Genomic DNA, 26,689 nt, shown 5'->3' on the forward strand with positions numbered 1-26,689 from the left:
AGATGTTCTATCCTCTGCCGTTGTTGGCTTAGTTTTCGAGCGTGGTGAAACGTAAGAATGAGGATTTCTCTTAGGAGAGTGACAATCCTTTTCGTTTACAGTTGATAGTCAATCACAGCTCATAAGACAATCAGGAAGTGAATTGAATGTGAGAACACAGCTTGGTGGTTTCAAACTAAAACAGAGCCATCCTTTTCTTAACTTTTGTTTTGGGGTTGTAAAAAGCAGGCGTAGTGTGGACAGCAGGCGCATCTGGAGCAAAAGTTGCCCGTTTTTCAAACAAAAACTGAGTAGCATAGACTCCGCACAATAAAAACACTCTCAGCTCTTGTGTTCCGCTCCATTACCTGTTCAAAGAGGAAGAGATACTCTATGCTGTCCACTGATATGCTGTCAGCATCCAACAGGCAGTAGAGCTTGAAACACAGTTTCCATTGGGATTTAGACTCGGACTCTTTGGTTGAAAAGCTGCACAGAAGAGGGACAAAAGGGTTAGAGAGCCGAGTCCCACGTACTGTATACTTCCAACAAGAATCTTCAGTGTACATGTTAATATGTTACAAGATGCTGCCCCCCCCCCCGCACACCAATGTGTAATATTGTTGTTTAGTAACTTGGAGTTTCATGTTTGCCCTGTCACTCAGCACTGCGAGTGCACATATGCACAAGCATGTTAAACAAAATAAAACACAGGGTCCTTTTATTCCAGCTGGATGCCTTATCGTTTCATACTGGACTTTGTCTCGTAAAAAACCAAATGACATCAGCTTCACCTTGGCTAGTGACACAGGTCCAGTTTCCCGGCAGGCGGGGTGTCATGTTTGACCAGCAAGACCACACAAGGTCGCTCAGTCATCAAGGACAATGGATAACACTCGCCATGGGAGGCGGAAAAGTCGAGATATATACACAGTCCACTGGTGACAAATTGCTCAAATTCCAAAGACTAGACAAGGTGTTTTGATAGTGCATGTCTTCTTGGTGATGTAGTGTCTGGCTTTGTTGCAGCATTTACTGTATCTGTGTTACTAGTTGACTAGTTACTAGAAACCTGGTATCAATCACTCCAGAGCTACATCACCAACACATTTTAATTCATAAAGTTATCTCAGGCAAGTTTCCTACCAAAAAAACTGGACACCTTATACCAATAAAGTTTTTGTCAATGTTTTAAAGTTAAAAGTCCATGGGTGTGGAGCTATGAGAAGTGTACATGTTGTAAAATAATGATTTGCCTCTAGGGGCAGTGATTTAGAAATGTACGAAAACAAACCCGTCTCTGACCTTTAAGGTCTAATAAGCTCAGCACGGAAAACAAAACAAAGACTTGCAATAGGTGTAAACAAAGCATGTCAACACATGAAATGTATTAAAAAATATGTACATTCAAATGTTATAAACAGAAATCACCACATGAGTCATCAGTCTCACCTCAGGTCTTATAATTAAGTATAATTTATTTTTATTTTTATTTCATTATTTTTAATGCAGAATAAAGCATTTTTCTATATTTGGCATAAAATGGTAGTGCATAACCTTTAAATATAAATACTTGTCTGTTACATTCAAACCACTGTAAAATGAGTTCACATTATGCTGATGAAGTCGAACAGCTCTACACTACTCTGTGTTTTTTTGTACAGGAGTGTAAATGTCATGCTGTCATGCCTGGTGACATTCCAGCTCTGCACACAGGAAGTGTTTGTTTTATGTCAAGACAGACGGAGGCAACAGTAACATTGTGCTAGTAAAGTGTGACGGCTACAAACAGGTTAAAGTATGACTGAAAACACAGAAAACCTGGTTAAAGGTTTCTTTGCCGCTGCCCAAACTGAGGCAAAACAATAACAGCGAAATCTCCAACAGTTACGCACTGCAGCTTGAACGTGGTTGTCCAACTGTATAATGCTGCTAAATGTAAATCTCATATGACTTCATCGTGGGGAAAAAAAAGGTGAAATAAAACTTCTCAAACCTGGTCAGGATGTCTGCGATCAAAGCGTCGCCTGCAACCGGCTGCTCCCACAGTCCATTCTGTTCATAAAGTGCAAATGTGTTTTTGCTCTCTAGCAGGCCGAGCTTCTCCTGTATCCTTCGAACCACCTGTTCAAAGGAGCAAGGGTAGACAGGCAGATGGTAATAAATGCAGGGTGTGTGATTTTCCATGACTCGGTAATGTCACCCTATTCCAGACTAGGCCAGTGAACTCTAAGCAGGAACATGTGAGAAAAGTTGTTCTACAAAAGTAGAATGAAGGGAAATATGCTCCAACCTCATTGGCAGTTGTGTGTGAGCTGATGTAGAGCTGGCAGGATCCAGGGCCAGGATAGTGAACAGTGCACAGCATCTCCTGTCTGCTCATCAGCATTTGGATCTCTTCCCAGGATGGCACACACTCCCGACACTTAGTCTTCTCCAAAGCCTCGCTGATGAATGACGCATAGTTATCCATCTCAGACTCTGGACTTTGGCTCTGAATCCTGTAGAAAAAAAAAGTCAGGGCTTGAGAAATGTGTGTGTGTGCGTGCCAGCAAAATGAATATATTCAATGCTTTAATGGGAAAAATATTAACGCTTGTGATGTTAACAGTGACTCAAAGTGTGAAAAGTGTTGCCATCGTGGATTTGCGTCATCCCTTTAAATCAACCATGTTCTTTATTTTCTTTGGGTTTGGCAATGCTCGAAAGTCAATGAGGCGAGGAATGACAAATGTTCTTACTTTAGCTGTTAGGGACTTAAAAGGCTGAGCATCCCGCCATTCCTTCAAAGAAAAGGAAAATGGCAAAGAAAACATATTTGACTTTGGGTTGCGCACGACACATGAAAAGGTGTTTCCGCTCCTGTGAACTGGGGTGACCTGCCACTTCCTCCCAGTGGAGCATCCAGGAGAGGTAGCTGAGTATGTGTGTGTGTCTGGGGTTGTTTTAAAAGACAGGACAGAAGGCAGCGGATGACAAAATCCACCTGGAGCATTAAAGCTAAAGCAGTTTAGCTCACCAAGGTGCCGTTTAGAACCAAGATCTGGCTTGCGTCTCTAATGCAATGTAATGTGTAGGCTGGATGCTGACTGCTACGTCAGGCTACTTAAATTGGAGGACATGACACGGTGTAAACATTACCGATGAAACTGGCTGGGTGTAGCTCCACCCATTAGGTACTGGACCACTGTGATAGGTACCCAAACAGTAAGAGACAATTTTGACTAATGAAATGTAAATAAATGTTATTTGTAGTGTGTGGCTTTTAAATATAAACAAATATGTTAAGTTCCATTAAAATTTTTGGCAAATTATATTCACACAATACAAAGCAAAGTGTGTTCAGGCCTAATCCACAAGGAAACGTTCCCCTATACGATCTATTCTTTTCCATCCCCGACGCTGCAGCATATTATGCCAACACACCTGTATGTGGAGTTGTGACGCCGCCAAAAACGGAGAAGACGCAGAGCCTGTGCTTAAAGCTTGTGCCCCGCGAACAAATGTCAAGACGCAAGAAGAAGATAACTAAGATGGCGACAGCGAGAGCAAGAACAAGAGAGGTGGTGCTATGACAAAGTTGGATATTGGTTCTATACATGAAAATGAAAGGGTGATGTTTTTTTTCATTCTCCGAACCATTTTCCAAAAATAGTGTTTTAAGGCTCTCAAATGCCAGTTCCGTGTGGATAAAAAGCTGATATGATACAAAACTGATGTTCCCGTGGTGCACACAGGAAGATATTTGTTTAATGTAAAGACAGACGGAGGCACCAGCAATGTAAGCACTACCATAGCGAGACAGCTGGCTGCAAACAGGTTGGAATATGACTAAAAACACAAAGATGACACGCAAAGTTTCAGAAGTTAGTTTTACTGCTAAAAAAACAGTCCATAAGTAGTTCGACAGGAAAAACCCTCCATCCATGCAGCACTGCTGTGTACACACAGTTAGTGCTGCCTGGCAGAGCCTGTTCGTTTCTGTCCATGAAGACCAAGAGAAGTGGAGCAAGTATACTAAAAACTACAAAAAAAAAAATCACCAAATATTACAAACTGCAGCTTTAAGTACCAAACTGTACTGCGTGGTGGAAACAGGGCTGAAGTCAGTCACACTCTGCACAGTTATGAAAGGTGTTAAATCCACCACAGTGGAAGTCACGAGCTCAGCCCTGCATAAACATCGAGGGGAAAATAGGAAGGAAACAATTATATCATGATATTCGTCCCAAGATATACAAAACAGTGGATGGAGGGAGGAAAACACGAGGGCCTCAAATATTCTCGGAGACAGAGAGAGGCCCTCTCATTCCCTCCGATGTCTCCCTCCCTAATAACTAAATGGCCACAGGGTGGGATTTGTCCTGCTAAAACATAATTAGGAATGTTCCACTGAGTCTGTGTAATCCTTCCTATACGCTCCTCTCTTCGGCCCTCTCTGCTCTTTCCTCCTCTCTTGCCCCCTTCTCCTCTTCCTCCGCCTCCTCTGCTTTCTTTCTTCTGGCCTATTCGCTCTGACAGCAGACATTCCCTGGGGGTTTCTCAGGGCACTGGGGGAGTGGAGGAGGGTTTCTGGGCCTCTTGCCCAGCAGCTCCAGTCTTAGCTCTGCCCAGCTGCAGCCTCAGCATTGATCCACACATCGAGAGAGAGTGTGCGTGAGAGTGGCGACAAGACGTATCACAACACAGGCAGCGAGTTCCACAGTGTTATTATGAATCGCTATTGCATGCAACTCTTCCATTAGCTGAAGGCTCGTGTCCCAGTGCAGAAATAGAGATAGAACACTGTTGCGCTTTGATGACACGGCACCGGACAGAGAGTCTGCAGCAGGAGATTAGCACTGCTAATAACCTCGGCACGAATGGCAGACACGGCTAATTCAGACCTGCAAATTCAGCCCTTAAACGTGGGTTCTCTCTGACGAAACAGGCTAACAAAATCAAGACATATCACACTACTGTATCTAAACTGGTGGTTCGGGATCCTGACGCCTACTTTTTAGTCACTAGTCTAGACCCTGCGACTGCAGCATTCAACCTACACCCCCCAGTCAGACTCATGCTCTGATTTCCCTGAAGCTGCTTTCAGACATGAACTGTGGAAAAAGTCTGAAACTGTTGAGTCAGGACTAGAGCTGAACAAATGGGGGAAAATATTTAATTGAGATTTTTCAGACAGGTGTTGTGAATGCAATTTGGTTGGCAAACTCAGCCTCATTGATGGAGTATTACCAATCAAACATTAAAGTCTATGGGTTAAGTTCCTTACTGCAACTAAATGAAACCAAGATTCCTTGGAGGAGAAGATCATTTTCAGGTGATGATTAATAGAAATTGCTATTGATTGATCCCTTAACGACGATATCCTAAAGCAAGGTTGAGGATATGAAACGTTTCCAGCATGTGTGCATTACATTTTTCGAATTTCCAAAGAAAACAAAACAATCGGATATGAAATGCCGCTACTATGATGCTACTCGGGATTGTTTCAAACTGTAAATTTGATTCGAAAGTGCCTAAGTGTTTGAAAGTTGTTCCCAACAGCAAGAGAATGACAGGAACATCTAGGCGAGGGTTGGCAGCTGGCTTGAGCAATGCAGAAGGCAGGAAACCCACTCACTCGCCTGCTGTGAATTATATGGAGCTTTTCCTGCCGTGTTCTCACACAGGCTCACTCCGATAGTTAACAAACATTTGACTACAGAGCTGTTCAGAAGATTTCCGGACTTCAGTGCATGTCTGAGAGCAGTTTATGACTCTGGAATAACTTGAAATTTGACTTGTTTTAGCTATTGCTCCTCTGATATAATTTTCATCAATATAAAATAATACCACAACATTACCGTTAACTGACAACTGTGGTTTTGAGTACCTAAAACTGTCAACATGGATGAATTTACTGTGCTGTTTTCCATTTGTCTCCCTCAAGTCATATTTCCCAGTTAGACACATTGGAGCCTGTATAAATAAGGAAAAATCCACATTTTCCATTTGCAATTACAGGTCGGAGATGACGGCTTTCTTGAGTCAACAGGATTAATTTATGCTAAACCCAACCTGAATGCTACATTTACTTCTATTACAAAAATACCACGTTCCACGTAAGCTTAAGGGGTCAGACTCCTGAGGAAGTTTTGATTCCAATTTTCCAAAATGATCACCACCTCTCCTCATAGTGAACTTTTCACCTGGTTCATACTCGATCCTCATCGGTACTTTTGAACATTAACATTAACAAACTCAGTTGGATCTCACCTCTTGAGGTGGAATCGCAGGTACTTGAGCACAGTGGGCCCAGGCAGGAAGGTGCAGCTCATGCAGGTGAGTAGCTGCCAGTAGCGGAGGTGAGCGGCAGTGTATGGGGCAGGCGTGTAGCTCGTTTGCTTCACCAGCTGGCAGTAGACCTCGTCACGGAGGGGCCGCAGGTCCAGGCAGGTCTGCAGCACGCCCTGGATAATGGGAATCGGCTCCTGTGCCGATTCCAGCTGCTGCAGGCAGTTGAAGAGCTTCACTGCCTCCTCGCGCACTGAACCATAGCCTTTCCCACTGTGGTCTGGAGAGAGCAGAGCAATACTGCTTTTACTTCTTTCTACTAGAATGGGTTTTTTTTTTACCTCAGGATATACTGATGTTTCCATTTTGTCATGTTATAATCACTTAATTGTAGCACAGGCCGGCGAAACAACAAGAATCACTTGTTGTAATGAAGCAGCCAAGCCGAGCATGCTTGTATTATAAGTGACCTGCACTGCATTGTGCTTAATTCTATACCTCAGCAATTTAAAACTGCACAGTAATCACATATTACACAGCTTATTTTCCCATATTCCTGCGGTTGCATAAAGTGGCTGCATATTGTACCCAAGTCAAAATGTGCACTTGTTTTATCTTTTTAGAATCTCAGCATGGAGTCGTTTTTATAAAAATCTAAATGTATTTGTTGATTGTGAAACACTTCAGAAATAATGTCAAATAGCTGTTGATATGTGAAAGTCATAATTGTTTCATATGGAAATTCAGTTCTAGATACTTGCAACAGTTCTTCGTCAAATGGGAAAAAGGTGTACATCATGTAGGAAGTACAAATAATTAAGGTATCTGTATTTCTTTGTACTTATGCGACTTAAATTGTTTTGTAGATATCTTAAATTAACATTTTTAACATGTCAAAATATGAATTGCACTTAATCCTAAATCACTGCTCATCAGCCCTGCTAATTAAACATGACTGACTTACAATGGACCAATCAGAATGTCCTAAAAATGCTGTGTAAATAGTTACACACACAACTTATATGCTAATGTACGGCATGTAGATGTTAACCACTTACACGTGTGCTCCAGGCTGCCATAGGGGAAGGGAAGCAGCGGTGCGTACAGGGGGCCCTGGGTATACTTCAAGATGGGATTGTGCTGGTAGATGTGCTCCACCACCTCAGGGTTGAACTTGTTCTCCTGCAGCACACAAGGGAACCAATTGTGAAGTTAACATCATCCGACACAGTAAAGAACAAACTTTTATACGTCTTCGGTGAGCCTGTGCTTCGACCTGACGGCGAGTCAGCAAGCGGGTGATTGAGTGTGCAGTTTGTCTGTCAGGGGTTGAGCAGGGTCGATCTCACCGGGGTCACTCACAATGCGGCTCTGGCAACTTTCAAAGCAGCAAGAAGGTCAAGTGATGACCCAGCAAAGCACACGAGCATGACTGACACGTTATATTTTATCCGCCTGTGTCAATGGGTTTCATGTGTGTGTGTGTCTTTCACTGCCGATGTGGATAGATGCCTTCCAGTCGTACAGATGGCTTCCAGCACCTGTTGCTCATTAGTAACATTGCCACTACCCCCCCCCCCCCCCCCCCCACCACCACCACCACCACCTCAATCCAGCAACCCATTCACTCTGGCTACAAGACAAGCCCACCCTCCCCATCTTTAGTGGGGCAAAGTTGACACATTCCTCTGAAGTGTTTGGTACACACTGGTGACAGGTTTGTCTGTTTGAACTGTGGGAATGAGATTCTGCGGGCCACGTCCAGCAGGACGCAGCAACAGAACCAGGAGGAAATTCAAAAACTGTATATGTTCATGGATAGACCGCCGTCCCCTCCCAGACATTCTCATTCTCTCTCATTCCCTTTGGTCTTTCCCAGAAAGTTCTACACTTTAGGAAACAAGCATATTCTCTCTCTCTTGCCAAATGCTGCAAGAGGAGATTGACACTGTTGTCATGTCTGTACAGAGGAGACAGAGCTACAGCACCTGCTAACTTAAGAGCCAAGCTTTGTATGAGCGAAACACAAGGGTGTAATTACGTTGCATACTTTTTCACAATTTATTTTCTTATTATTGAAAATAAGGCAAAGAAAATAAAATATAAACATTAACATACACATTTCTAAACGTTTAAGGTCACCACCTACTTTGTTTTGGATTGGAATGATGTGACTGAAAGGTGTGATAGAGCTTTTTCAAAGATACTTTTTGACATGAACACAATAACAATAGTTATTGTTATTGTTGTCTCTTAAACTCCATGTTTAAGAGAGCCAGAGTCAGAAAAGGTTGTTCTTAAACAGAGCAACTGGGCTATGCATGTTTTCATAGATACCTTTATTCCAATTTGAATTTGAAGTCCGGATGAATTGAGCTCACATTGTGTGACATACTAACACTATCATTTGAAGCCAGCTCAAATGATGCAACAAGGCCAATGGTCATAAACCATGAGCCAGTAGTTGAGCTAGATTATCCAAGTGCTTTATTTGGAGGTCAAACTAAAACGGAGAGCACCTGAAATGTGACCATCCCCGAGTGCAGAACAACTACTGTAAATGCAGTGAATGAAAGTTGAACCAGGATGTTTGTGTGAAAATTAGTGAAAATTCACAACAGACATCAAACTTGGTTTGATGATCCAAACTCACAACTTACGTCGCTGCACTCTGACTTTAACTCTTATGCCCTGCTCATCTGCTTTTCAGCTTTTCTCTCCATGTCTTTCTCTCTTTCACACATGGCCTTTTGCTGCAAGTTCAAGGCTAAAACTGCCGTCCCATTCTCTCCCTTGTGTCTGCGGCTGGAACATGAATCTGTACTTTAAAGAAAAGCGTGCAGTTCTGTTCGCACAAAGACTCCTCTGTTTTTCCCCTCTTTGATTTCTGCAGCAGCAGTTCTAATCTCACACTACTGAGGGACAACACCTCGCCTTGATAGGGTGTTCCTCTGTGTGTGAAGATCAGAGTGAGAGAGAAAAAGTGACAGGCTGGGAGGGAATGTGAAAGAATGAGGGAAAATGCTGAAACAACAAATAAGGAGCACTTTAAAAACAAGTTCCCCCTCTTTGCGATGCATACAGACAGACGGAGGCGAGCAGATTAACCATTTTTTTTGTGATTAGAGAATCTTATTGGGAGATTATGGAGACAGAAGGCTGGGCACAAGACTGCTTAGCTGCCCCTCTCTTCACCCCAGGGACAGACTGATGCAAGACAAGTCATCCGTCTGCTCAATGAGATTCCAGCACGCCGTGTTCTCCAGCAACCCCTGGTCTAAAAATATGACTGTCACTTATAAAAACACTCCCTCCGTGTGAGGAGGTAAAGGAGGAAGTTAAAAACTCCAGCGCAACGAATGACTTGTCATACGGTTATCTTGTGGTATCTGTTCTTCACCTATCGCTATCATTACCTCGGCCACGTAGGCTATGTTTTCCACTACATGTGTCTGCCTGTGAGCAGCATCGCTCAAAAAGTAAAGGACACATATAGAGGAAATTTTATGGGGATGTAGTTTATGGGATAAGGAGGAAATTATCAGACTTTGGTGGTGCTCCAGATCCAGTTTGTTTTCAAAACGATTGTTAAGCTTGTCAAATGGGACAGTGTACTGATACAGTGGGGAAACGGAGCAACCTTGGTGTAGGTTTGCACTCTCTGAGTGCTTTCTACAGATCTGTCATTTGATGGATTAAGATGAGGTCATTCTACAGAGAAAGTCAAGTGCAGGAAACTTTGGACTCCTGGCTCAATGTGGTTGCATGGTTTCCATGGTAACAAAAACAAAGCAGAGGAGTAAATATTATATAGCCCTATGACAGTTGCTGTGTGTTAATTTGGATACTCCATGTGCAAATTTACATATGTTACACTGTGTACACACAGTGTAGCTCTTTAACAAAGTGTGAATTTCAAAAGAGGCTTGTTCTTCAAACTAAACTTTGCTGTCTTTAATATGTCCTTCATTGTATGTGACCTGGAACTCACCCCACCATCGTAACCACAACATTTAGGGGTACTTGAAAGTACATTCAGCAAGCCCTTTATTAGGTGTCTTGACAATGTAAACCCACCTACATTCATTGACTTGCTGCCATGCCATTGTCTGATTAGATAATTGCTTTGACAAGCAGTTGAACAGATGTACCTAATAAAGTTGCATTTGAGTGTATGGTAATGGTCCCTTCTCTTATTTTTGAAGATGAATAGTGTCCAGCATTAGCTTTTTATTTGAAATTCTGATTCAAGTTCAAACTTGTGCCTTAAAACTACGTCCAAGTTCAGTATATACAACCGACACTCACTTGTCAGTGTGAGGAAGTACACAAAGGTTGAGCATGTGTATAGTGACACCCTTACTGCTACTCTGGCAGCAACAGCGTGTATATGTACAGTATGTTGGCAAAGTACATCGTGTGGTCTACCTCGATATCTCGGATCAGGAGCTGTGTTGGCGTTTCCACTGGTGCTTTGGTATCGATGATCTTCTGGATGGCACACGCCCAGTGCACAGCTTCGTTGAAGTGCTTGGTGTATAGCCTGTAGCAGTGCTTCCGCCCGTACACTGTGATGCTCCAGTAGCCTGAAACACACACACAAAAACAATGGCAGTTTACGTGACTGGTAATCGTAATTCAAGATGCATCTAAATGTAATTTAAGTAAATGGGGAAGAGGCCTATGACAAGTTCACTGGAAGGGGAAGCCTGCATATCTGGCATGACTCCTTCCTCCTGACTTCTTCTCATGGTTTCACAAGGGATCAAAGGTCACGTTGAGAGCAACCTCAGGCCACGCCAAAACAAAACAAGAACAATTATTGCACATAATGAGGGAGCACAAGTGTTGAACCCCTCTCTTCTCTCGTGACATGCTGCAATAAGTGTGTAAGCAGTGCTTCCTCCTTGTGCAGAGGAAGTATTAGAGTACCCAGAGCAGCCTGAAAAATCGTGGCTGTCAGCAGACTATACTGCTAAGTCACTTGACACCACATCCTTCTTTGTTTAGGTTTTTCAGGGGACATACAATCATGCCATGAGATGGTGTTACTGTCAATGCTGATTTTGAACCCGTTTGGTGCACTCATGTGAAGGGTCAGTGATGCCACAGACAGAACTATTAAGAGGAAGTGGTTTAGAAGGAAACACAAAGTTATTTAGTCGTGGAACAACCAATGAAGTGCGTGGCAAAGCCACAGTTGAAAAGCACACCTCTGTCCAGAAAAGTCCCACGGTATAATAAGTTAGTAAGAACTATGTTTGGATTTGTACAATGGTTCGGAGAGTTTAAGTGGTTTGGTGAAGTCAGCAGGACATAAACCCCTCCATTGACGGACAGGCAGGCAGACAGACAGTAAACGGTGTGTTTGAGCTAAACATTAACTTGGGGAGGAAACGGACAAGTCATTCCTGTGTTCCCTCCCATTCAATGAACACACTTCTCTTCCAAGTCATAGACTTTTGTTTCTTTTATCCGAGAAATGGAAGCGGGGATGCCCACGCTGATTCCTCAAATATGAGGTTTCAAGACCAACCTTGAACCAAGCTTTGGATGAAACCCAGCAGGGGCTTCCCAATCTTACTCAGAATGACTAGGAGGGGAAATGGACCATAATACGTCACAGACAAAAAAAGCCAAAACAACCTCTGAGGAATTTTTCAAAATGTCTCCTCACCACACTGGGAAATAACACATGCAAATGGATTCTACAGAGTTTATAGGGAAGTTTAAGCGGGCATGACTCAGGCACGCATGACCCCGTCTGTGTTTCGTTATCTACATTTGTGTATTGCTCACCTGTTTCCTTGTACGTCTGCTTGTCGGGCCAGATGACAGAGCAGAGGTTGGTGAGGACCAGTGTGCCGAGTCTGCGGGCTCCTTTCTCTGGTCCACTGTAATAATCCAGCGAGTCCTGGCTCAGCACAAACCAGTATCGCCGCTGCTTAATCCAGTTTCCCCGCACCTCGCGCAACAGCCAACCTTTCAAAAATCACACATACACAAAACATGCATCATGTGACTGCTAAAGCTTAAAATTAAATAACCCAGAGAAGGGCTTCCATGATAATTTCATTAAATCATTACTTGACTGGTAGATGGGACAGAAGACACAGTGTTGTAAATTGTGTTACTGTTTTCTAGGGATGTAACTAGTCAATTAAAAATGAATCTAATCTATGAATTTATTCTTAAATTACAGACACAGTCGTCTATTCATCCTTTCTTATTGTCAATGCAGAGATTTTTCTAGTTTTTTTTTGTTTTAAATAAATGGTGTCACAGTCAAGACAGAACTCAAATAAAACTATTAAATCAATGGTAAACATCACTTGTTAAAGAGTAGTTGTTAAAAAGTAGTAAAAGTTAAAAAAAAAATATGAATCTGCAGATTTATCAAGATTTATCACAGCAAACAAAAGAGCGCAAACTCCATTCTTCATTAAGGCTAGGTTCTTAGACATTTTTTGATACTCATGTCTAGACTATGGTTTTAGTTTCCGAAACAAAACTTTTTTTCCATGAAAATACATATGCTACAACTTTATTTCAGTCAAGATAACAATTAACACATGAAATATAGTCCAAAGTATATGGATTTATAGCTTGTATTTTCCCCTGCTTGGAGAATTTTGATAGCAGTCGTCAATCACGTTGATACTTTCTGCCACTCCTTTCATTTTTGCAAACGGACAAAGCCTCAAGTGCACAATAACTACATACCAAAACAGTAATTTCCCTTCAAAGGGTCTGGATGGTAGGTGGGCTAGTCGTGGAGCTGCTAAACCAGTGCTGCCACACCATGTCTTCACTAAGAATAAATGCAGAGGCATGTAATTATCTATAAAGTTTGTAGCAGACTGTATGTGACTGCCTTGTTGGGGTAAATAGTAGGGGATAAAAATACAGCCAGTTAATGGCATAGGCTTTAAAAGCTGCATGCAGCCAACATAATTACCACTTTAGGGGCTGACAGAGTGAGAAAAGGAGGGAGAGAGAAAGAGAAAGAGAGGTACTGGGACTGTGTGACAGTTCAAGACAAAGCGAGTGAAGCAGTCATGCCTTCAGCCAGCGGTTAAGACATGCCCGCTGATCTTGCCAGGCCTGGCTCTACAATGTCAGGCTGTTGTGTTCCCAAAGTCCTAAGGGTTTGGAAAGACTGCTTGAGCCCAGATCTACTGTTCCCAAACAACAGTGAACCTCCTCTCCTCCTTAAACTATGTGTGCAAATTGTTCCTAATAAATATTTAATCTTGGGGTAGATAAATAATCGAGTCTGGCAGAGCTCTGTCCAGATGCTGCCCAGAGAGAAACCGACAGAGTAGGGCAGAGTATGACTGGTAGGGGTTCAGCGGTCATCCAGAGGGCTGCTGAAGAGACTGGCACTTGGTCCTACCACCTGGTCAAAGTCAAAGCAGGACTACCTGGGAGGTGCAACTGCTATACAGTGCAGCGTAGGTGGCTGTGTATACGAGTCCATATGGTTGGTGCATGCATACTTCAGAGTGGTTTTAAAAGGAACAATTAGGCAATGAACCTTCAACTTCCGACCATGTGAAAGCGCCAATGACGCCACACCAGCATCACAACTTCCTCTGTGGTTAGCAATCTGTGCACCACCTGTCCACCTGTGCGACCAGTTTTTTTTTTCCCTCTTGCCTTAAAAAGTGGCTTTCAACAGAGCGCAAAGTCCTCCACTCCCCCGCTACTGCTCTGAAATAAAAATAAAGAAAGAGGAAGGCACGAAGGCCCAGTCTCACAGGCTATGCTTCCTGTTTGAGAACACTTCAATACGATATGTGATAGAAGTGCCAGGTTTGAACTCACCACGAACCCATCCGAAATAGCCCAATGTAAAAACCATGGAGGTAACACCACATCAGAGGGGGGCACCATCACAATCCAATGTGAAAGGGATAAATAAAAGCCTGGGTGTTGAGCATGTTGGGTGAGAAAAGCAGGTCTGCCACCTAGATGCCACTCTCACAGAGAGGAGACGTCCCGCAGATGTTGCTCTTTTTTGGAACTTTAAAAAGGGGTGATGAGACTGAACACACAGCAGCAGGGCCCCAGTGTGTACCCCTACCCTGGTCCCCCATCTGGATCACATCTCTGTGGTGGGCTAATGCCTCCCCTGGGGGCTATGGCTCGCCCTTAATTTGTTTCATTTGTGACCCCTGACCCCACCCACACCCTGCCCCCAGACTGAGAAGACAATCTATCCATGTCTTTTTACTGCAAACCTCCCGTCACTTTCCGAGTCAGGGGAATATTTGAACCATGGATTTTTAAACAAATAGTGCTGAAACAAGGCCACACAAAACAAAACACATATTTATTTCAGCTCTAAAATGTGTTTGCTCTGCAGGCCTTTGCATGCTGACATTTTACAAGAAACCTGTTTAGGCTGTTGGCTGTTGTCAGCTGGATCTTTGACAAATTCATATTTTGGGAATTAACAAAGAAACCAGACACAGTAGAATAAGGATGTCACTTCTCAACTGAAATTGGGATATCCATTAAAACGTGGCAAAGTTTTAATTGAAACCTTCAAACCCCATTCCATTTGAATTTAAAATACAGGGTAGAAGCACATCAGACTGTGTGAAGTTATTACCACAATGTCCTCCTCAGGATGCTGTGAGAGTGCAATATGGCCTTATATCCACTTCAAATGCACCCCTGGCCCAAAATTAAGACTCTAATGTTGTTTTTGCTATGAAACTGAAGGACACAAGTTTGAAGTATTTCTGGTTCCTCACCATAGTTTGCAAAATAATGAACAAATCTGCGTACTCTATTAGCTTAGCAGTTAGCTGTAACGTCAACTTCTTCTGTCTTCTGTATCATAACTACACATACAAGCAGCACACCACTACACTTTGACAGACTGAATTGTGGTTTATTGGAGCATGAAAAGCTGTGAGTTGCAGTTCATTTTATCCATCAATCAACAAAGGTTTGTCAATAAACCAGTATCTGCATCTTTCTGTCTCCAATGCATTCAACTGTCCACTCGCCCTCTGCTGAATGTTGATGCCCTATATTTGGATCCTGTAGCCTCAGGATGTCCTGATGAAAAAAATAACAAAGAAAAACCTACTGAACAAAAGGGAAAGAGCCAAATGGAGGGGTTCTTGAAAACATACCTTTATTCAACTCAAACAGAACATACTGCTATAGTGTGATGTAGTTGTTAAAGGATGAGCATAGAGCACAAGCTAGAATTCCAGGGGACAATGCAATCAATGGCCCAAGGAAAGTAGCTGTCCACTGTTTTGGAGGGGAAACGGGCTGCATCACTAAGCTAAAGCCGCATAGTAACTGCTGTCAGAATTAGGCAATATCACTGCCCCTTTCCAAACGGCATGTAACTTATCCAAATGCTGGCATTTTACTGCTCCCCTTCAGTAGCAGGACAAGAACAGAGAGAGAAAAAAAGAGAAGAAAAACACAGAAATATCCTATGAGATCATTCCTCAAAAGCATCAGACACACAAGATGGGGGCTTTTGATGCCAGGAGCTGTCCTTACTTGAACACACAGAGAGAGGCGGGAGAGTGGGAGCAGCTGTGGGCCACATGTGGTCAAAGTGAGGTTGGCTACAGGGCGACAGCACAGCATGGAGCTGCGACAGTACTTATTAGAAGACAGTTATTGTACTTAATGAAATGACCAGCCCTAGCCTGGCCGTGCCATGAACCTATTTATTATTAAGTGAGGGACAATGTGGGGCTACAATTATATCATTAAAAATGTATCTTTTATTATCGATTATAAAAGTAATATAATAATAGATCATAAACATAGTACAACACACAAAAGGCATTTCATTTGAACTGGTAATCAGATAATATTTTTTATCAAAGCTGTACTTGTACTGATCAAAGGTCTGATTTATAGTTTCAGCCATATGACTAGCCTCATCAGCTGATCAATCCAAAGCCAAACAGTGTAACAAAAAGGTGTTATGTTTATTTTGTAAATAAGACTCACCTTTGACCAGCACCTCAGGTTCCTCCTCCAAGCCCATTTTATTCTTGTCAAAGATCAGGGTCTTCATCTCTTCATGTCCCTCTGACACAGTGTGCCTGTGTGGAAGAGCAGAAAGAGAGTGTAAATAACTCTGTTTCCCTCTCACCTCAAGTCTTCTCTTGTATGCTGCTACCCCATTGGATGGCTAATTGGCACGGAGACACGCAGTTGGCTGCAAAATAACCCCAACACACCCACCCAGTGACCACCACTCTCAAATGTGACTCTGTGTCAACAGCAAGTCTCTCTGATACTCTTAGGTGGGGGTCACGCAAGGGGGGGGTGGATTAGAAGAAGTGCCACAAATATCTGTCCTCCAGCATTATCCCACTTTCCCTCCCTAGCAGCACGCAAGAGCACCAGCACGCACTGATGCATACCACGCCACTGTGGACAGCTCCCGTCTCCTTTATCACTGTGGTCGGCGAGCTGAGTGGGCAACTGAAAATAAATGTGACAGAGCGACGCCGGCTTGATTCCCCGTCAACCAGCTCACGCCTGTCAGAGGAAGGTGGGGGGTTCAAGGGGTCACAGCCTTGGATAGCTACAACCATAGACATCAAAAACATCTGTTAATGTACTGAACCACTGTCCTTTCCTTTGCTTTGTTAATGCCTCGCGACAACATCTGTAGCTACTTCCAGCTGCAGTGAATCCTCGGCATCTGGTGCTGCTGTGATCGAATTCAGACTTTGTTATCTCAGGCCAAGGTCCATTTCCAGTCTGTAAGATTGTTCAGAGGTTTTATCTCCCCAGTTTATTCACCCAATTACTCATTTACTTTCTGCATTTCCTGGGTCTAACTGGCATGTTTGTTAAGTACAAGCGACAAAACCTCTCCTTCCTGTCCTCCTCTTCCTGGGATCACAGCTCAGGAAATGAATCGACCCCCCCCGAAAGGGATATTCGGCACCTTTTCTCTCCACACCAGCTGATTCGTGTCATTACTGAGCTGATAATTCCTGGAAGGATCCTCCTCACGGAAGAGAGCAATAATCAATAAGTCTGAATATAACCTTATCAGTGTTGTCTTATCTTTCCACTTCCCTTTTGAGTGCTCTGACCTGATCCTGACTAACACCACAGCCTATCAAGTCACCCATGTGACAAGGTTTCGAAAACAGCACCTTTATTAAACCTAACCTATGAATCCTGGTTTGGATTCTCGGATTTAATCCAATGTTTGATGGCATCATATAGTCATTGGTCACTTTGTTAGGTACACATGCCACCCAATAAAGTGGCAGAAGAGACACCCGGTGTTTTCTGCTGATGTAGCCCATCTGCCTCAAGGTTTGACATGTTAGCATTCAAAAATGGCCTTCTGAAGCAGTCACCTGGCTATTCACCTCTGACTTCTGGCATAAACAAGGCAATCAATCAAAGATTTGGTTGTTGATCAAGCCCATCGGGCAATAACAACAATTCAAAGTCACTTAAATGATTTCGCTTCCCCATTCTGATGCTCCGTTTGAACCTCAGCAGGTCTTCTTAACCATGCCTACATGGATTATTGCTCTTGAGCATCTATGTGGCTGATAAACGTTAACAAGCACTCGTGCAGATGTTCCTGATTAAGTAGCCAGTGAGTCTATATGGAGGGTCAGTTTTTCTGCATGTGCATATAACCTCATTCTAATTAAATTAAATTATGTTCCATTAAAATGTTATTTGGGTCACTGGGTGACAGTGGAGAAAACAAGACTGTCCTAATACAGAATCTCGAGCAGAACTAGACTCAGAAGCTGTACCTGCAGACATTCCTCAGAGATTCTCCTACCGGGAGCTGACAATGTCCCACTGCAGAAAGAAGCACCCAAGAAAAGTTTCAGGGGTTAATTCTACTCCTGCCCATGCTGCAGTGCCACTACACAAATGCTCCCTGCCTGCTATAGCATTGAAGTATGGGGATCTCCGTCAGTCTGCACATCAACAGAGCACACTTAGAAGCATTAAAATAAACGCGGCCATGTGAGGACGTCTCATATTTGAGGTTGTTAATAACCCCTGCTACATAACAGAGACATGCATGCAGACGGGCAGTCAGTGACGTAATGCAACAAAGTAATAATACTCTTTTTTCACTTAAGTATTATTGGGGGGCATTTATAATGTCCTAGTAACTTTCCCTTTTTTCCACTACAATTCCTAAATAAATTGCATCATATTGCTCAAATGTCAGATGTCTTTGTTATGCCATGAAAAACAAAGCAAAAAACACCTAACAAACTTGGGTCCACTGACATGGAACACAAAAAGTAACAGCCAATGGCTAGCAGCCATTCATAATGTTGCATTACTGCTTTCCTCCTCTAACCTCATAGCCTTATCATTATTTCCATCAGTAATTAGTCCATGTGCAGAATTGGACCAAGATAATGTCATGTATGACAAATGAAATGTAGACAGATGCACGTCAGTGCACTACGAATACGCTCTATCCGACTTTACTGTGTCTCTTAGCGATGAGGAACCACATCTTATTGCCAGTCATTCCATTTTAAAACATGGTAATACTTACTATATAAAGTGCCTTGAGATAATGTATGTTGTGATTTGTCACTACAAAATTTGATTCGATTCAAATGAAAAATTGTGATGCTGTACAATTAAAACTAAATTAAATTAAAACTACCCAGCATTTCAATGCAAATTGTATCAAAAAAAAACAGTTGTCATGGGAACAGAAATTGTGACAGTGCTTCCTTTGATGTTCATAGCAAATTCATGATGTCATTTCAAACGGTTCAGAGGGAGGCAGTAATGCGCCATTACTGCAATATCAAGTGCCATAAAACGGCAAACAAGCACATTTCTGGCTGGTCAAGAACATTTTCAAGATGTTCCAGAACACTTTCCAAAGTGGACTTCTGTCGATCTTGTACAGTGTCGGCAGTAAACCTCTTCAGATTTGGGAAGCACAGGTGAAAAATGGCTATATTAAGAGAATCACAGACGCCGACATTAACTCATCTGTGTTGGAAATCGCGGGGGTCAACATCAGTACCACCTACATCACGTGTCCTGCGGACCCACAGATGTCACTGGGCATCAGACTGCCATTCATGGTGATGGTCATCAAAAACCTCGAGCGGTACTTCACCTTTGAAGTCCAGGTGATTGATGATAAAAATTTCCGCAGACGTTTTCGGGCAAGCACTTATGTGAGCACGACAAGAGTGAACCCATTCAACTGCACCATGCCCTTGAACCTGAGCGACGGCTGGAACCACATACAGTTTAACCTGGCAGACTTCACCAGGAAAACATACGGCACTCAATATGTCGAGACACAGCGTGTGCAGATCAACGCCAACTGTCGAATCAGGAGGGTTTATTTTTCGGACCAAATGTACCCTGAGGAGGAGCTCCCGCAAGAGTTTAAAATTTATCTGCCCATCGAGCATCAGCAGTCCAGGAAGCAGACAGACCCTCAAACAGAATCAGCCCCCCAAACATGATGTTTTGTATTTTCTGTGTCGATGTCAATGAACCTTTAGTTCAACACATCCGATGACCTCTTTCTTACCTAACAACTTTCAAAGGACATTTGCTGTCTCAACAACGAGACAACGCAGAGAGCAGCTTCTCCTTCCTCGCTCTCCACCCACCCTGCCCTGCACAAAGTGTCCCCGACTCGTCCGCTTTGCCCTGGGCTTGAACAGCAACATCAGACATCGTCACCCCATGAACAGCAACAATTGAGGCCCAAAGGACCTGATATGGAACTACTGCTCAGACACGAGCAACTGCCTAGTAGTGGTATGAAAGCCGAAAGAAGAACAATCTATTTTTTTTATTTGATTTGCAATCATTTTTCACAAGTCAAGCTTGGATTAAGAACTTTAACTGGACGGTAGCATTACATCTCTGTGTACAGCCTGCCAGAAATTAGAAGTCAAGCTTCAATAGATTTAAAATGTGATTCTTACCAAATGAGATGCCATCAAAATATTAGCTGTTCTGTTTTCTAATGCAAGAATCTGAAGTATGCAACAATTTTAAACCAATTAATTGTTGAGCCCTACTTCCAACCTTTAAACGGCCAAGAACATAATACGTGCTTCTCCATTTTATAGTTCTAGTCCGAGTAGTGCAAGAAGTGTTTAATGGAAAAGCACCAATAGTTCAAACCTGAACGATTAGTAGGACATTAGGACTATTTGCACAAAGAAGAAAGAGAAAGGTAATGGAAAGAGGAGGATGCAGTAATGCTGTAAAACACCAAAGGAAAAGGAGGGGATAGCAGGCAGCAATGCAACATTACAGATGCCATCTGCCAAACAACTGCCTACATGTTGCTGTAGCCATTAATGTGGTTAATAATTGTTAAAAAAAATAAAATATTTCCAGTTAAAAAACAAAATGTATTTTCTTTAAACCATCTAGGTAGGTTAAAAAGTCACTGTTCAAATTCATAGACTTATACACCAGGACATTATGTTGGGTCAACTCATCTCCTTGTCAGGTGTATTCATAAAAAAGTGAAGGCAGTCGATAGCTGTTGTGCCCTAGGACAGGATACCAAAACAGTTGGGGAAAAGCAAAAGGTGAGAACATTTTATCTGATCCCTTAAGTCCCCTGGAGGCAGTAGTGGTGGAAACAGAAGACGGAGTGATGGGAATTCACAGGCAATGAATTCCGCTGGTATCACTTCATATCAGGTACAGAATCCAACACTTACTAGCTTTGATATTTTTGTTTGATTCATTGCCTTTATTGTGATGTCTAAAGTGTTCTCTGAGGGAAAACATATCAGGCAGTTGAAGATGTTGGAATACCACAGGTCTGGAACAAAGTCCACTCTGGCTGTTTCCATACTCCTGAAAGTACTGGGGGCCATTATAAGGGTCAGACATTATTCAGTATGTCAGGTTCTGTGATATACTGTTCCATCTCCTTGGATTTTAAATGTGCAGTGAATTGTGACAGCTTGAAACTGGCACTGGCATCGTTTTTTTACTTTTGTAGATGCCTTTTCTGCCACCATGTAAATAAACTGAGTCATGTGACGTCTGGAGCTTTATAGGTCAAGTTTAAGCAACTGATGCTGCACACAGCCATAATTTTAAACTCCACAGGACACTGTGAATATGTGGTACATACGGCTAAGAATGTGCTTGCTCAAACATAATAATACAAAATAGTACCAAAGATGAAGAAGACGGATAAGTACTGTAGCATCACTTGACATGGCTGAAATAAATAAATAACACTGAAATTGATGAGTTTGTGGCCAGTTATGCAACATTATGGATGCCAACTGCTGTAAAACATCAAAGAATCAGAAGCACAGCATTGTAGACTATTAGGGACGTCTGCAGGGACATGTTTAGGAGATAGATGTGGACGCCAACTGCCATAAAATACCAAAAACAAAGGAAGAATCTTGCTCACTATAATTTTTAATGTCAGCACAGTCAGAATTCATGTTTTTCTGGCACTTTTCGAACAATCCTCATCTTTAACTTCAGAGGGAGCACATGGGAATACACAAGGACAAAAGCACAGGTCCAAACCCAAGCATTGACCTTTAGTAACACAAACCAGTCTGACCTTCAATTTAAGTGTAGCCTTGTTGGCAGTGTCAATATGTGCGCATTGTGTTCAAAAAGCCAGGCAAATGTCCAAAAACAGGAGACTGGCTGGAGACCACAACACAAAAGTAAAACTATCATCTCCTGATGGAAGTACCCCATATCTGAGACATTATAAAAAAAATTATGGCCACAAAAAAAAAAAAAAAAAAAAAAGAACTAACTCGATAGCAGAAGATGTATAAATAGATGACCATAGGCACACAAACCACATAACATACACATTGCCTGGTTGCATACTAGTTCCTGTAGTTACTGAACATAAACACAGAACTAGGACTAGCACACAGTGATCAATGTGATGATATTTGTCACTTAAGCCCAATTTATACTTCTGCGTAAAGTGCTCTGCGTAGGTTACGCAGAGTCCTCTGCATCGACGCAGAGCCTGTCAGAGAGCCTCTGCGTCGTCTCCGACTGCACGAAATATTTTTTAAGTGTCCGTCACTCCGTCAAGGGACAACGGAGACGGCAAGAGTTGCGATTGGTCCTCAGGACAGGCCGAGCGAAGCTGCTCTGTGCCGGCTCACAGTGCACACCGAGCGTCCACAGAGGCGGAGCTGATCCCCGCCGATAACGCCGCTGCCAAACTATAAATATGTCATATCTTAACACACATGGCACATGCTTAGACTCTAAATGGCCAATTTCTCGCCTCAAATTATCTTAAAACTGCGTTCCGTCACACAGAAAAGTGAGAAACGGCCACTGTTTCAACAACAACAGTCTTTCTCTCTCGGACACCATTGCTCACTGTAGCCTGAAGCACAACAACCTTGCGCAGCGACCCCTACTGATCGAGCGGGAAATTGCAGCGCGTGTCCGTCACCATGACGCAGAAGTATGAAGGCTCGAGGCGTCTCCGCGGTGACGCAGTCGGATAACGCATACACAGTCGGAGAAGTATAATGTGGCCTTTATATTTCATAATCGGCATCTTTTATTATTAATTCATTGGAATATTATTATTATATATATTACTTTTTATCCAAAAATGAATCAGAAATACATTTGATGGACCCGTTTCATTTAATTTTAAATATGTCAGTGCACTGCAGTGTAGACATAAAATGTAGGCTGTAGAGACAGACTATAAGGGATAGTATCAGCTTCAGCCATAGAACCAATATTGATTGACCTCTATTCTTATGTTTATCATTAATTATAATACTTACCTTCATCTTTACCATCTTTGCTCCTGTGACAATGTAAATGTTCCCACTACGGTACAAATAAAGGACTATCTTATCTTAAATATCATTCATTGGTCAAAGGTTTCATTCTTGCAAACGTTTGACCATGCCTTCAGTGAACTCAGAGTGGGGGGGGGAGACAAAGAGAAGGACCACAATTGTCCTTTCTCAACCTTGGTGCGATTAACACTAGTGTATGGCTCAAGTCACATCTGTGCTGGCATGTTTCAATTGATCGTGTCTTTCCAGCTGCAAAAAAAAACATGGCGTACAAATAAAGAAAAGGACATATGTAATGTAGTCTGGAGCAACTGTTTGAGCACTGTTGATGAGAGGATGAGAGCTCTGATTCTCCACAGCTGTCCAGCAGCCCAGCCACCACCACCCCCTCCCCCCACAGACACACACTACCACCCCCCAGATTCCCAGAAGCCCCAGCAGAGGCTGTGACGGTGGGGTGCAGGAAACAATTTGACATGGGGATTAAGCAGCGCAGAGAAAGGAGCAAGAGGACATCAACATAGAGCACCCCACTCTCTGTCTCGCTCTCCCTCCCCCTGAGGACTAAAGTCAGCGACTGCAGGGGAGGAGCATCATTTTAAAATCACGCTGCTTGCTGCTAAAGCTTTTAATGTGTTAAAATAAAATAAAAATCAACCCCTGCTCAGGAGGTTAGGTTCTCTGATGACGTGGACTTATTTTTGAAAAAGAAATACTAGTTTGTCCGTGTCTGTTCTTAGAGAAGAGCTGGAAAATTTCCTAAAAGTGACATCACAAGTATTTGTTTGTGGAAGTTGAAACGATGTCTGCAAAGATCATCTCCTACGTAAGTTACCTTGCAATTGCCAAACAGAAGGAAGTCAGAAAAGAAGAAATGTGGTGTGAGAAAGAAACAAATGTTTCCCTTTATAACTTCACACAGTGTATTCTATAATAAAACTACAGCAAATATTAACATCACGTACAGTTGCTTGTGCGCAAATGTCATCTAGAAATTATCTAAAAGTGAGAGACCTGTGTAAATAATGAGAAACAAAGTTTTTCAGTACTCACACATTCATCACTACCTGTCACCCCAACTCATCTGTGTTCGATATTTTCTAAAAAATTCAACACTGGAACAAAACATGAAGTATTGGCATTGGCTGATCAATATTTATTTCATATTAGCCTAGTAAGTATACACATTTTTGTAAGTGTTAAAGAGTTGTAAGGAGTAGTTCAACTCCAGACTTCAAAAAGCTGTGAATGTGCATTTACCAGGATTAGTTACACCTGGCTTGACCAAGCCGGGCCTTCTCATCTTGGTTTTTGCATTTGTGCAACAGACTAAGCCAGGATGAACTCAGTAGCATAGGTTAAGCCTCACATTCTCAGATATCCTGGATTTCTTAATTCTACTTTTGTGCAACAGCCCCCCTGGTTGTTGAAATCTTATGTTGCCTATTCAGGGTTGAGAACGGGCTGTAATATGATATTTTTTGTGGGTCCCTGGACACTCAGGAAATGAAATGTCTGATAAACTGGCTAAAGAAGCATTGGCTGGGGAAATGATAGATCTTAGGGATTGTGGGCTATTACTAAATACTGAAATTCAGTCATCACAACTGGTGAGCATATTATCTGCAGCTCTGACAATATGGCGCACATAAATCCACCAAGTTAGGGGCAGCATAGTGGGTTGATTAGTTTGTGACCATGTGTGGTTGTAGCTGCAGAGGTGTTGAGTAATTGATTTCAGTCCTAATCAGAACACAGAGATGCTAATTACAGTCAGAAAAGCTGTGTCCTTGCTCCTGGGCTTGGATGACCACAGCGGAGCAACAGTGGGAGACACGTCCCAGTCCCAGCAAACAAAGTAAGTCCTTGTGACCACAAGAAGATGCACATTTGCTAAGATGACCCTTGCGCTTTGTAGCACGTCACAGAAATTCTAAATCTGATAGATGAAACAGACAGATGGTTCCCAAAAGGGCAATAGTACAAATGAACTCAAACCAGCTGCCTCATATACTGCCAACAAAAGACGAGCATTAATCATGTTACACTGATTTGACCCCATGTGAAACAGCTTTAATCAAAAAAATACACGCCTTTACTGAATAATCACACTTTCTCTTTGTAGAAATCCAGCTTTCTAGTCTCGACCCCCTCCCCCACAGTGTGTAGGACTGACTGCCTGGGCCTCTGGCTGAAGCTGGGCTGGTGGGAAAATGGGAATGTGGTGATTAAGACTGGGCCTATATGACCTCCCCGCTAAAAATACGCTGTTTACTCAAGACCACTGCCAAGAAACTCTGGACTAGGCAGAGGGGAGAGGGAAAAAAAAATCATGTTTTGAGAAAGGAGGAGGGGGGGGGGGTTGTGAGACAGGAAGTCTGAGTTTGTAACTGGAGGAGAGTTTGTGCTGATCAGAAAAGAAATCTTATGATATAGAGTTTTGTTAAAAAGTACAAATGAAGTCACCTTGATAGTGAACTCACACTTGAAGAAGGCATTAATTAAAAGTGTCTTTATTTGCTGATGCTGTAAATGGGATCAATTTGTGATGGTTTGGACGGTTGACAGACAGGCTGACCGACACTCAGACAGGCAATTACCAGAGGCCCACTTCTAAGCTTTGCACGCAGACACTCACATGTTTAATGCATTCACCCCCTCTCTCGTGCAGACGACTGTATATCCACACACACATGAAACACTTTATCAAACACTGGTCTCTTTCACTTAGAGTTGCCTGGCAGCTCATAGCAAAAGATGTCAAGTTTTGACAGTCAAATCCATCAAAAAAAAAAAAAAAACGGGGCAGGGACTAATGCGAAAGCAGATGGAACAAATGATGAAGAGATGGAGACATCCTTAAGTGTCCACTTTCCTTTTGGTTTAGTTTGCACTCTGCTATGCCCTGGCTAAGAGTGAGGACAGTGGGGGATTTTTTAAAAAAGTGATGATGTAAGACAGATCTGAGTGTGAACACGGCAAGGAGGCAGGCTGAGAGCAACACGAGATGGGGGAGACCTTATGCTGCCTGCCTGCATTATGTCCTTCAAACAGACACCTGTGAGAATTAGGGGCCCACTACAGCACCTCCACATCAGTCCCTACTCTCCAACAGTGTGTCAACATGCCTCCTTCTGGAAAGCTTAAATCACTGATACAATAAAAAAGTGTGTACTAGTAAAGAGCTGCCTGGCCCTGCTACATGAGACTGAAGATACATTGGTGTGACATGACCATATAACAATAACATGACATGGCTTTTTTTCCCTCAAATGTCTGAAATCCTGGGCGTCTCTACTCGCTGGCCAGGTAATGAACAAGTGCTGCACTCTCTAATCTCTGCATGATGATTACAGCCAGGCCTTTAACACACTCCCTTCAAAAGCACCACAACTATATTGTAAAAGTGACACACGCGTACACACTCACTTCTGAGCCACACCTCTTTTGGGAGTGCTGCTGAGGTACTGTAAGGTCTGAGTCACCCAGTCACCCTCCACACTTTCCTTCTCCATGTTCCCTTCCCTTCTCACCAGCCCTCTTCCTGGGGCAACTCTCCCTCTTGTTGAGAGTTACTGCAGACATGCTTTTATTCATGCATGTATGATCAT

The 26,689-nt window shown here is 42.7% G+C and overlaps 2 protein-coding genes across 2 annotated transcripts in view; one reads left to right on the plus strand and one right to left on the minus strand.

Moving 5' to 3' along the window:
* The window catches only part of plekhh3 (pleckstrin homology, MyTH4 and FERM domain containing H3), a 40,305-nt gene that overhangs the window by 6,266 nt on the left and 7,350 nt on the right, over positions 1-26,689 (minus strand). Inside the window, exons 3-10 of the mRNA XM_083896115.1 lie at positions 16,249-16,343; positions 12,052-12,234; positions 10,681-10,838; positions 7,311-7,434; positions 6,235-6,532; positions 2,273-2,480; positions 1,976-2,103; positions 348-468 (exon numbers count right to left, since the gene is read on the minus strand). Of these exons, the coding sequence (XP_083752241.1) occupies positions 348-468; positions 1,976-2,103; positions 2,273-2,480; positions 6,235-6,532; positions 7,311-7,434; positions 10,681-10,838; positions 12,052-12,234; positions 16,249-16,343 (1,315 nt within the window). The remainder of the gene's footprint in view (positions 1-347; positions 469-1,975; positions 2,104-2,272; positions 2,481-6,234; positions 6,533-7,310; positions 7,435-10,680; positions 10,839-12,051; positions 12,235-16,248; positions 16,344-26,689) is intronic.
* LOC310933011 (uncharacterized protein) lies at positions 19,128-19,748 on the plus strand (the record flags this gene model as incomplete). Its single annotated transcript, XM_083896434.1, has 1 exon — positions 19,128-19,748. One exon carries the CDS (start codon positions 19,128-19,130, stop codon positions 19,746-19,748), a length of 621 nt encoding a protein of 206 aa, XP_083752560.1.

The sequence above is a fragment of the Microchirus variegatus genome (assembly GCF_963457635.1).
Source record: "Microchirus variegatus genome assembly, chromosome: 10".
NCBI lineage: Eukaryota > Metazoa > Chordata > Actinopteri > Pleuronectiformes > Soleidae > Microchirus > Microchirus variegatus.